The sequence below is a fragment of the Cyprinodon variegatus genome, unplaced genomic scaffold (assembly GCF_000732505.1).
Source record: "Cyprinodon variegatus isolate N-32 unplaced genomic scaffold, C_variegatus-1.0 Scaffold648, whole genome shotgun sequence".
Classification (NCBI taxonomy): domain Eukaryota; kingdom Metazoa; phylum Chordata; class Actinopteri; order Cyprinodontiformes; family Cyprinodontidae; genus Cyprinodon; species Cyprinodon variegatus.
The window spans coordinates 31,885-43,760 of NW_015151101.1; the positions used below are offsets into that span (position 1 = coordinate 31,885).

The window sequence follows — 11,876 nt, forward strand, 5'->3', positions numbered from 1 at the left end:
AGTGTTGTTCAGCATGGGGGTGAGTAGAAATTGAAGGCTAATCATTTTTTGGGTGTACTATTCCTTTAACATCCTCGACGGATGCTTCCAGTTTAATCAAAATGGGACATTGCTTGTTTTGCTCCAGAGTCACAAGTGGATCTTTGGACCTTCTATAGGTGTTGCCAACTCCTTGGCAAGAAAAGTCTCTATTGGCTGTCCAAACAGGCACTAGATGACATCATTGCCTTTTTTTTTTTTGGATGTCTGTCAAAGCAGCGCAGAGAGACGGGATAGCAGGAAGGAAGAAACATGGGGATTTGAAGAGTTTTAAAGAGATTTGTACAAAAACAAGTAAAGAAAAAAATACATATGTATATATATCAGTGGCGGTTGGCCAAAAGAGGGCCCACAACGAATGAATGACCGTGGTTAAGACATAAAAAAAAAAAAAAAAAAATAACTTTCTTATGATTTAATTTTAAAATATATAAAATGTAAATGTGAGTAAAACTAGCAGAAGTTCAGCGGACAGGATGAATGAACGGTAGCCGGCGCGCGCGGATGACGTCAAGTCCTTTGCCCATAGGAAGACGTTACCTGGATGTAACCTAACGGAACATCTTCAGAACAGCTCCAAATGACACAAAACTCATATGGGTGAGTAGAACATGATGTAATAACGTAAAATTAAGGAGCCAATGTAAAAAAAAAAAAAAACGCTGTTCCCCTTTAACGACAAAAACACTTTATTGGCAACACTACCCTCTACCATGGCTCTTAAAAGTGGCTAAAAATGATAAATAAGCCAACTAAAGTTTTTGATTACCGGTATAGTATAACAACATCTAACAGACATAGAAGCTTTAGCAGGCTTCTTAAAGAAAATTTGAATTTATTTTTTCACAATAGAATGATATTAAATGTACCTGAAATATGTTTCTAGATCTATTTTTGTTGTCATTACATTATTTGTCTTTAATTTTGCAGGTTTTTTTTATCTTTTCTTCTTACACATCAAATAATATAGAATAGAAGAAAATCTAAACTTCTTTTTATGAAGCTTTTAATGTTTTCCATTGCTTTAAAAAACTTAAATCTGCAAAAAAAAAAAAAAAAAGCAATGCCTGTTTAAAATGGCAAGATATTCCCTACAGCAGATAATTAACGAAAATAATAACTTGTATTTATTAAAAGGTCATGTGACATTTTCAATTTTTATTTAATCAAACGGCTAATGGATTTTAAAGATTTCAGACTTCTGGTGTAACTGGTTTATCTACGGGTTAATATTAATAATTAAGTTTCCTTTACAGTAAACATAGGTGGGTTTATTGCATTTCAAACAGTAAGAGCTTTTAATTCAACACAGTTCTGTACCTTTAACATATGCACATACAATAACAGTTATATTGGCAAGAGATTACTGTGAGTAGCAGTTATTGGTAGAGAACATCCTGTTATTTCCCAGAATGCTTATTGGCAGGTTTGTTTGTTTGTTAACCCTCTGTGACACCATCAGTGAGATCAAAGGCTACATTCACACTGCAGGCCTTGATGTTCAATTCAGATTTTTTTTGTGAAATCCGATTTTTTTGCATTGCCGTTAACATTTCCAAATATATGCGACTTGTATGTGAGCCCCTGTGTGAACTGCATTCATACAACCAAAGTGTCCCGGATGCGCAGTAGAGGACGCAATGTTGTCACAAGCAAGTGTGCTCTGTGTTTACGGAAGTAAACATGGATGGTAGTGCCGGAAAACATCTAGCGATCTTTCCCAACCTTAAAAACACAATCTTTCCAAGTTCTTGCCACTTTGGTGTAGCAAAAAGGAGAAGAGTGACCACTGTCGGGTGTTAATGACATTCAGGACGGATGAACGTAGCCTGGTTGTTCAGACACAGGTTGCATTTGAAAAGATCAGGTTCATATCGGATTCAGGACCACATAGCCAAGTGGCATGGGTCGTATTGGAAAAAATCGGATCGGTGTTGTTCAGACTGCCATATATGGGCAAAAAATTGGATTTGGGTCATTCAGGCTGCGGTGTGAACATAGCCTGTGTGTGTTATAAAGACATGCCTCTTGGGCCCTATTAAAGTTTGCTTCTGTACAGCGGGTCAACTTTGGAGTCATGCATGATCCTAACCCACTGCACTGATCTCAAATTAGTTATTTGATTAAAATGTGGTGGTTAAATCTAGAATTGCTCAATTTATATAAAAAAGTAACCTAAATGTTGCAATTACCAAAGAAAGTTATGTCAAGAGGCTCCACTAAAACAGGTTAACTAAAACTACGTCACAGTCAGTTGCGCTCATTGGTCAGAGCGTTGTCCAATAGGCACAGACATGGTTTGTTCTCATCAACAATCTTCCGATGTCTCATTCATGCGGTCAGGCTAAATTACTCATTTAATCTCACATTTAGTCTGGTTTATCAGGCTAACGCAACACACGTTTCAGCACGGCGCGGTACCAGGCAAACAAAGCGGCGGGTGTGTCTCGGGCCATGGATCCGAAAGGGAAAAAAGTTAGATACCTGATGAGAACAGAGGATTCAAAGAAGAATGGAGCGAATCATTTGCTTTCACTATCAATGCGGAAGGATTGCCTGCAGGTTTGCTTTGTAATGAGAGGTTGTCAAAAAATAAAAAGTGTAATTTGAAAAGGCATTTCCAGGGAAGGCATGCTAAATATGCAGCCTACCACCAAGTTGGGAGTGAAAGAAAAAGTACGATTTCAGAACTTCTATATAAATTAGAGGAGAGCAAAGATAGATGTAAGAACTGGATTGCATCTCCAAACTGCACTACTGCTGCTAGTTTGGTTGCAAGCATGATAAGCTACCCACAGATCAAACAGGTAGTTCTCTTATGCAGGAATGTGAACTTTCTTCCATTTTTTCCGATAAAAATATCAGCAAGGAACGCTGGTGATGGAGGATGTGGGATTTTGGGGTTAGAGAGCGCTGCTCTGATGGATGTCAGTTCCTGCTTGGTTCCTCATGACTCAATCAGCTCCTCCCAACAGAAACACGTCCACCATAGAAAGATTCCTTTATTGTGTTTCTATAATTTCAACAATGCAACAAAACCTAAACCGTGCGGTGAGCGGGGCGGAGCAGAGACGGGGAGTGTGGAATCTGGGGGTCAGTGTTAGTATGACCTAACCATACTTTACATTACGCCAGAGCTTAATCTAACTGATGAGTTTCTTATTCATCTTCACAGAACCAACAGATTTACACTGAGAAGATTATTTGTTAAACTGTTGAACTGGATTTTTGAAGAAGTAGAAAATAAAGGCATGCCACACATTTTGCAAAACAATCTGAGACAATGACTGTCAATAATTTTGCACGGAGTTGTGTCGCCGTGCAGAAGTCACGTTACCCCAAGTCCCTTACCTGGTCAAACGCTGGAAAGATGTAGTCGGCAAACTGGATCTCAGCAATGGCTGTTGCACCAGCAACAGCTGCACCGATGCCGAATCCCACAATCCCCTGCTCACAAAGAGGAGTGTTGAAGACCCTGTCTTTACCTGGGAAAAACAGGAAAGCATGACTTAATAATACAGACATATCAGTGAGGAGAAGGGGTTTATAGTATTTTTTATCGCTATGTTGATACATTTTTAGTCATGATAACAATTTGGATTTATTTTCTGAACAATAAATTCAAATTAGTGATCATGAAAAACTAAAAAAAATGGGTGAATTGTGAATTTTAGTTTTAATATTTTCCTTCTTTCATTAGTTTTTCATTAAAGCCTTGGCAAATTCAAAGAATATGATTAAATGCCGGCACTATGGGATGTTTAGTGATAAAAATCACACTTCATGTAACTGGTAAAAAAAACCCTTTTAGATTTTTACATTTGTATATTTTTTAAGTAATGCTTGTGATTGAGGGGATTTAATTTCTGGGGCATACAATTACAGCTTTTCAATAACAAAGGAACAACTACAAAGAGTTAAAGTGTTTTTATTGTCAGTTTTATTGTTTTTACAGTGGTACCACAAAATAAAGAGACAAGATTTTAAGGTCACAACACACGGAGGAGGAAAACACCCTTATATGACCTTAATATCAGTAAATTATGTTGATGAATTTAGTCCTGCAGAGTGAGCAGAATTACCCACATGTGGAAGAAACAGTAAAGCTAAATTTTGACTAAAAAGTGAGTTTATGTCATATGGTCCGACAAATCGATAAAGTGAGACACTGATGCGTCTCCTTTAGCTCCACTCACAAAACCCCATTGGTGCAAAAACAGAAATAAAAAATGAATTTCCACTTCACAACCTATAATCTAAAAAAAAAAAACCCACAAGAGCGGGAAACTAAATTAGGGTTCAGAGTGTTATTTTTGTCATCTTTGTGTATTTGCCAATCCTTTTATTTTTCTGTTGTGCTGGGAAGTGAGCTGCCGAGCGGTGAATTTCTGCCCTTGTGTGCCCCTTTGAGCTCATAAAAGTCAGCGAGCAGCCGCAGCGCCATAAATCCTTCAGAGGAATGAGCCGTAAATCAAAAGTTATCAAAAATTCAGAGCCTGAAGTCAGACCCAAACACGCAGCTTCATGTGACGGTTGAAGCAAATGACTCGTGCTTTAGTGTTTTTATGCATTCAGGAGCAGGTCAGCCAAAGCCCACATAAAGTTTGCCTATCAGCAGTCACAATAAACATGTTCAAATTAAGCTGCACGGTCCAAACAACAGAAGAAAGTGAAGCTGGATGGGGGACTAAGTCAGTGTTGGTGTTGTTTTCTTCAGTACTCAGAGGTGGCGGCGAGCAGCGAGCGAGCGAGCAGCTGCCTCAGAGCCAGATCAGGAGGTGAATGTGGTGCTCATTCATGTAGCTCCTGCCCTGTATTAACCTCTGCTGCGTGTAATCGCTGCAGGTGGCCGAGGTGCGCGCATCATCCCTTTCTGTAGTGAGAGGGATAAAAACAGCTTTGCGCTCGTCACTGTACACAAGGATGAGATGGAAAATAATGATCCCTCTCCAAAAGGTCAGCACTTCTGACGTCAATAAAAACAAAGACAGGCCAGCTACGTTTGGCAGCATTGGAGACTTCTGGCTTTTAATTCTGCTTATGAAATGAAGAGAAAATGCATTCTGACCAGAAATAACCCAAATTAGTGGCTTTTTTTCCCCAATTAACAGCTATGATGGTGCTGTTACTGGCTGGATTTAAAAGGCCCCTGACCAGTTCGATTCAGTCATTTCACTGTCGTATTTATTGTCTTTAGTGGAATTACCTATTTAGTTAACAGAGCCACTGTCGGCCAGACTAACCGGATTTCACAAAACAAGCAACTATTTGAAAAAGAAAATGACATAAAGACGTTTGCACCTGAGGTTCAGAACTCAGACATTTGGGCCCAGCGTTTTTCCAAGACTTATTCAAAAGGGGGAAAAAAACTACTGCTGTACATAAGAGTCCGTTTGTGGAGAGGAGCTTAAACAGGACATAATGTCACCCACTGACGCTCTTCTTTAAATAACTAAACTAAAGCATATGTCTAAGAGTTCTAATACTATAATGCAGAAAACTGATTCATTATTTCTAATGGTTTCTTAACGCCATTAGATCTCCGTCTTTAACTGCATAAACGGGTCTCTAACACTGGTCCTTAAGATCTGTGCTGCAGGTTTTAGATGCATCCCTGAGGTCAACAGTTGTTTAAACACGATTCTGTAAAACATGCTATTTAATTTCAAATTAAGCCAAGCTGACAGGGATTTTTTTTCTAAAAATTGTGCAGCATCGTAATACTCAGACGGCATATTTACCAACTGGTCAAATTGCACGAAAATGACCAATGGTTGGGGATGTTAAAAAATAACTGACCTACAATTAATTGATGATTAATGGTTTATTAGACTAAAATTAGTTAAATCCAATTAAAGATATAGAGGACGATATTTTATTTCTGGGGGGATCATCTCAATAAGTGGTCCTTCTAATTCTCAATCATTCTGGTGATATGTTTATGTAAGGCCGTCCTAAGTGCTCGTCCCGTTAACTATCTTTTTTCTGCACATGCACACTTTCAGGCGTATAACTGTGGTAAGCTACAATTTCAGACGCTCATTAAAGCTCACCTTTCTCACCGCAGTTCTTTGAAAATGGGTGAGGGTCGTAAGAGCAAAAGAGTACAGAAAGTGTATGAGAAGAAAAGAAAGGCCTCAGAAGAGGCAGATGTATCCCAGAATGCTTTGCTTGGAGAGCTCTCCTTGCAAAGTACTATGGGTACAGGCACCGCAAGAAGAACAAGCAAAAAGCAGTGATCACCTGTCCGAACAGTCAGTTAACCAAGGTCAAAGTCCTTGGTGTATGTGAATACAGTAAGCTTTAATGACCTATGGGAACAAGACATTTTAAACAGGGTGTGTATGTGGAGAAATGGCTCGTGCAAGCACGTGAATTCCACCTAAAAGGAATTTTTCAGTGTTGTAGTGTTGCAGTCGTCCAGTAGTGGGCCCCACTGTTCATTCTGCAGCAAATGCTCCCTGGTATTAGCATTAAAAGCACTGCTGGAGTGGAGGCCTACTAGAGCATACAACATGAATCGGTCTAGTCCAGCCTTTATTGTTTACATTTTCCTTCATTTACAGAGTTTGGCCAGAATAGACGCTTCATACTCGGTCGCAGAGTAATATATGCCCGCCAGTTAATCGAGAGGGAAGCTCTTGGGAGCCGCAGATTTTCAACCTCATTACATGAAGCTGCCAGGAATCTCATGTTTTAGTGTTATAACTAGGGATGTCCCGATACAACTTATTCCTTTCTGATATTGATACTGATATTGCACCTCTGATACCGATATTAACCAGATACAATACCAACACGAATCGTACATACTTTAATACTTATTTTGTAGTGTTGAACATTGGAAAAGGTTTGATCGAAAGCTATCACTCAAAAAGAACAATAATCAACTACAGTAGGTATGAGAACTGACCCATGCATCATTAACTGATGGGTTACAGAAACTTTAAACGGAATCTGAGTGTTTTTATCAGACAATATATGACAATAACAGAGATTTTAGGAGCAGGGCGACATAATCCCAGATTAGCTTTTTGCCTGTATCTGATCTATGTTAAATATCAATGTCGGATTGGGACACCCCTGGTTAAAACTTGTTTATTGGGTTTAACGTAAAACCTGCTGGAAATTTCAATGCAAATTTTTTTTTTTTTTTTTATGCGAGACTTCATTCAAAGCAGAAAAGGCCACAAGAGGGTGCTTTAAAATAAAAAGGTTAATTTTGATCCTCCTCCTGTATTGACCTCAATCCTGGAAGGTTGCTAACATTAGCCCGCCATGCTATCCCCACTTCAGTCAGTTCTAAGCCAAATGAAGCGATTTCACCAATCAGGTAGGGTTGTCAAAAGTATTGATACTCAAAAAAGTATCGATACTGAAACGTTGTATCCGGATACAATACTCGTTTTTAAAAGTATCGATACAGTGCCACCACCAGTGGCACCTAAGCAGTCATTCATCTAAAGTGCAGAATAGAGGAAAATGTTCTTTCAGAACACTGTGTGATTGAATAATTCTGTGCACTTTTCAGTTTCAGACTTTTTTTTTGTACGAGGTTCATCTGCTGAGAATTATTTTTGTTTCTTAACTGCTTTGGCTAGTGTCATTGTTATGTGTGCAAAGCATAGCCAAGGAAGGAACACTTAATTTTAATTTTATACGTTTTTTATCAAGCTTGCTTAATATTGTGCACAGCATACAACCTCAAAATATTCTTCTTATTGTTTATTGTATTTTATTTATTAATGAACATATTTCTGTAGAATTGTGGAGTCTTTGTTTTTATCCTTGTGGTATCGAAAATGGTATCGAGTATCGAATATTTTCCTTAGTATCGGTATCGAGTTGAAAAGTTTAGTATCGTGACAACCCTACAATCAGGGACTCCCCTGCAGGCAGTCAGTAAACGTTACTACTTGTGTAACATTTTACATATCGCGTAAAAAGACTGATAAACAGTAATATACAAAACATGGAAAACTAATAATGCTCCTAACGCTACATCCACTTCAACTCTCATACACACAAGTCAAATTCTAGTGCGCACCTTTCCAAGGGTAAAGGTAGGGGTCTGAATGAGCTCGATTTAATTTATTTTCTTTTAAAGCCCATTAAATATGAAATTAAAGACTATTTAAGGTGGACTGTTGAATTAAATACCGGGTTGTGACTCGTTTAAGTAAACGGGAGTCATAAACTCGATGATGACTTAATTTAATCCTCATAAGTAGCATTTAGGGGTTTTAAACAACTGCAAGAATGCAACAGTAAAATAATATATTAGATATCTCATCTTTTGTTGTAGATCACTGCTCATTTTTTACCTCTGAACTAAAAAATGATAAAGAACTATTTACTACATATGTGGATGAATTCTAACTACTATTGTCGGCAAACCCAGAAACCTTTCTAGAGGATTTTGAAAAAACTTATTCATTTTCTAGCAATTTTCCCACCACTAGATCCTTCATGGAGTGATTCATCCAGTCACTTCCATTACCCTAAAAGGTAAGCAACTGCGTAAACAGATAACAGGGGTTAGCCTTCTGTAGTTGCCTCAGCTCTAAAGAACCAGAGTCATATTGAAGGCCAAAGCTATCCTTGCTGACCTAAGCCTCCCTCTTTCCCATAATTACAGGTTGCTGCCATCTGCTTGCAGATCTGTGATAATTAAGTGCATTACGAAAAGGTAGAAATGTTCATCTGGTCCTGTCAGTCTGTCTCATTAATAATTCACCCAGCAAGTAGAGGCTGTTGGCGGTTAAGCTTGTAAACTGGTTGTAATGCTTATCTTGTATTTCTGTCAAATGTATTCATATTTTACCGTTTTGTCTGCTAAAAAAACACAAGCTGAGGATAAGAAAGTAAATCTAGATTACAATCTGATAAGATTTAAGGATATAAATAAATGTAGTAATTACATGCTGTTCAGCAGCATAGCTGAACTAGACAAGCCAAGCCAATTTTATTTATAAAGCTCTTTAAAAAACGGCAGTCTGTCCAAAATGATGAAAGAAAGAATGAGAAAAACACATGGAATATTTAAAATTAGAAATAAAGAGAAACAAGAGAAAACAAGACAGAAAGGAAGGAACTAACAAAATAAACAACTCATTCTGGGGCAGAAGCCATACAGAAGAAACGGGCCTTAAAAGCACACTCACAAAATCGACATAGGTAGATAATTGTAGAGCCAAACATTTTATCATTAATGTTATCATTATTGCAATTAGAAAAATTAATTAAAACACACTCTTAACAATTTTATAATACAATGTCATGTCAATAACTCCCCTGCCAAATTTTTATCTCTGAAAACTTGAATAGGATCTTTCTAAACCCCCTATAGCTATAAAGATTTATTACTCATAAACAAATTCTTTTTAGAAATGTTCAAATTTCTCCTTTAAAATACATTTTTAAAAAAACTGTTAAGCAGAATGTTTTACTATGAAGCAGCTGTGCTGTCTGTCAAAGAGAATCTATAAATCATAGGAAAAGTAGAGGAAAGATTAGCACTTTTAAACTATTTATTTCCCCATAGAAGGACTGATCTTTTCACCTCATGAGACTTAAACGCCTCCAAATTAGGGTACCGACTGCTAGCCCACACAAGGGGTGACTTCGAGATGGACGGTCATTTATCATCAACTCTGCTAAACTGTGTTGGGATGCAGCATCTTTCTGCATGGAGAATACCTACCAGAAAGATTTTATTGAGGATGTTCTTCAATCTAAAACCCAAGGAGGCAGATTATGTAAATCCCTTTATTGCCCCACAATGGGGAAATTCCCTCTATGCATTTAACCCATCCCCTTGGGGAGCAGTGGGCTGCCATTGTGCGGCGTCCGGGGAGCAGTTGGGGGTTAAGGGTTTTTCTTAGGAACCAGAGTGCAGGCTCAAACCGGTTACTTGCAAACTTCCCAGAGCTCAAGTGAACTGCTCTAACCACTAGACCAACACTTCCCATACACGGCATCATATCACTGCTTTATCTGTGAAAGGCTCTCCTGCCGCGAGGCACACGTGCAAAACGTGATGACAGATTCTCCTGGTCTCTCAGGTGCACCTTTTTGATTTTTCACCAGCACATGAACCAAGCAGCTTAGTTTTTACTTTATGCTCTGCTGCCATCTAGTGGTGTTACACAAGCAGCAGGCTCAGGACTGTATCTTACCATATTTGTCTCTCAGGCCAACCGTGCACCGGAATACTCCTCCAAAGGCAACATCTTCTCCAAAGATGACTGTGGGTGAAAAACAGAAAACATACGGAGGGTTAAATATATCCAATGTACTTTAAAAAAAAAAAAAAAAAAAAAAAAAAAACTTTGGTCTAAAATGAAAAGTTCCTGTTTTCTCAACTGATCAACATTTGATTCCAATTTTTCTGAAAGGTTTTCTATCAATTATATCACAATAAAATTAAACTTGATACAATTTTATTTATTTTAAACAGTTTGTATTCAGCAGTCAATTCTGTTGAACTCGCCAATAAGAACACAGGCCCACCCCATCACACGTTTTTCAGATCTAAAGAAAAATACTGAATCTCAGCAATCATCTCAAATCATTTTCCAAATGTCCATTTATCTTTTATTTACTCTATAACAAAATATTTTCTCTAAATGAATTTTCTTCACTCTCAAATAAAATCTGATTTTTTTTCTCTAATATATTTATTTTCCCCTTTCAGCTCTCTCTTTTTTTGCTTGAATTTAATAAAAACACAAAAATAACTCCATAAAGCAGCAGCTTCATGTTAGTTTGCTCCCTACCTCTAAGTTAAATCTAGGAAGACAAATAAGTAATATAATGTCCTGAGTGCTGACAGCTCTAAGATGTTTTTTACTTTTTATTTTCTTTTTTTTTTATAGTCCAATACTTTTATTCAGGTTTTATTTCACAATTTTTAAATTAGATTCCCAGTTGATCCAAAACAACCCTTCGTTTAGTCATTGTACTAAATTGTCATCTTTGTTCAGTGTGCTAAAATCATCTTTTTTTTTTGTTACCTAGTACCATGAGCTGTGTTTTTGTTCTAATTTAGAGAAACATATACTGCAATGAAACCACTTAAATTTACACATCTCACACGTCAGATGTTCAATTACGTTTTTTAAATAACTCCTAGAAAAGAATCTATTTGTGTCATCTGCCGATAGAATGCATTGCCACATTTTAGACTCCTCGCAAATGTAGTTGATATACAAAATAAAAGGCTTTGGTGCTGGACCTGTAACTTAATGGGAAAAAACCCTAAAGCCATTCATTTTTTTAGAGCACAAAATGTACAGACTAAAAACAAAGACTTTAACATTGCTTTAGCATTGCTCTTGGTGCAAATGTGTGCCACTCATTATTTCCCCGTCTCCTTTAAAATTCCACTTACAGATTTTGTAGGAGACCTACCTGCTGTCGGATCACTGGCGAGCGTGTTGTCCAAGGCACTTGTAATCGACTGGAACAAGTTCATCTTCTGTGTGGAACCTAACCATCAGCAGAAAAATAAAACCGACCAGTTAATGTTCAACAGCAATATGAGAGACAACTGTTCAAGCAATGGAATCAGTATGAAAAATAAAACCTGGCTCACAAATGATGCAACCAATATCCATTGCTACAATGGCAGTACAAATTTGACAAAGTGCTTAAGTGGAAACATGAAATATACACAAATATGTATTTGATTGGTGGTTGTAGTAAAATATATGACTGGAGGAAAGATAACACAGGGAATCACTCAGTGAATTTTAGATGGCAACTACTTCGATTTATGTTTAAAGCTACAGTGTGTAATTTTCAGCGACATCTAAGGTCCAGACTGCAGACCGCAG

The 11,876-nt window shown here is 37.6% G+C and overlaps 1 protein-coding gene across 1 annotated transcript in view; it reads right to left on the minus strand.

Moving 5' to 3' along the window:
• The window catches only part of bckdhb (branched chain keto acid dehydrogenase E1, beta polypeptide), a 40,779-nt gene that overhangs the window by 21,470 nt on the left and 7,433 nt on the right, over positions 1 to 11,876 (minus strand). Inside the window, exons 2-4 of the mRNA XM_015393565.1 lie at positions 11,452 to 11,529; positions 10,218 to 10,286; positions 3,391 to 3,524 (exon numbers count right to left, since the gene is read on the minus strand). Of these exons, the coding sequence (XP_015249051.1) occupies positions 3,391 to 3,524; positions 10,218 to 10,286; positions 11,452 to 11,529 (281 nt within the window). The remainder of the gene's footprint in view (positions 1 to 3,390; positions 3,525 to 10,217; positions 10,287 to 11,451; positions 11,530 to 11,876) is intronic.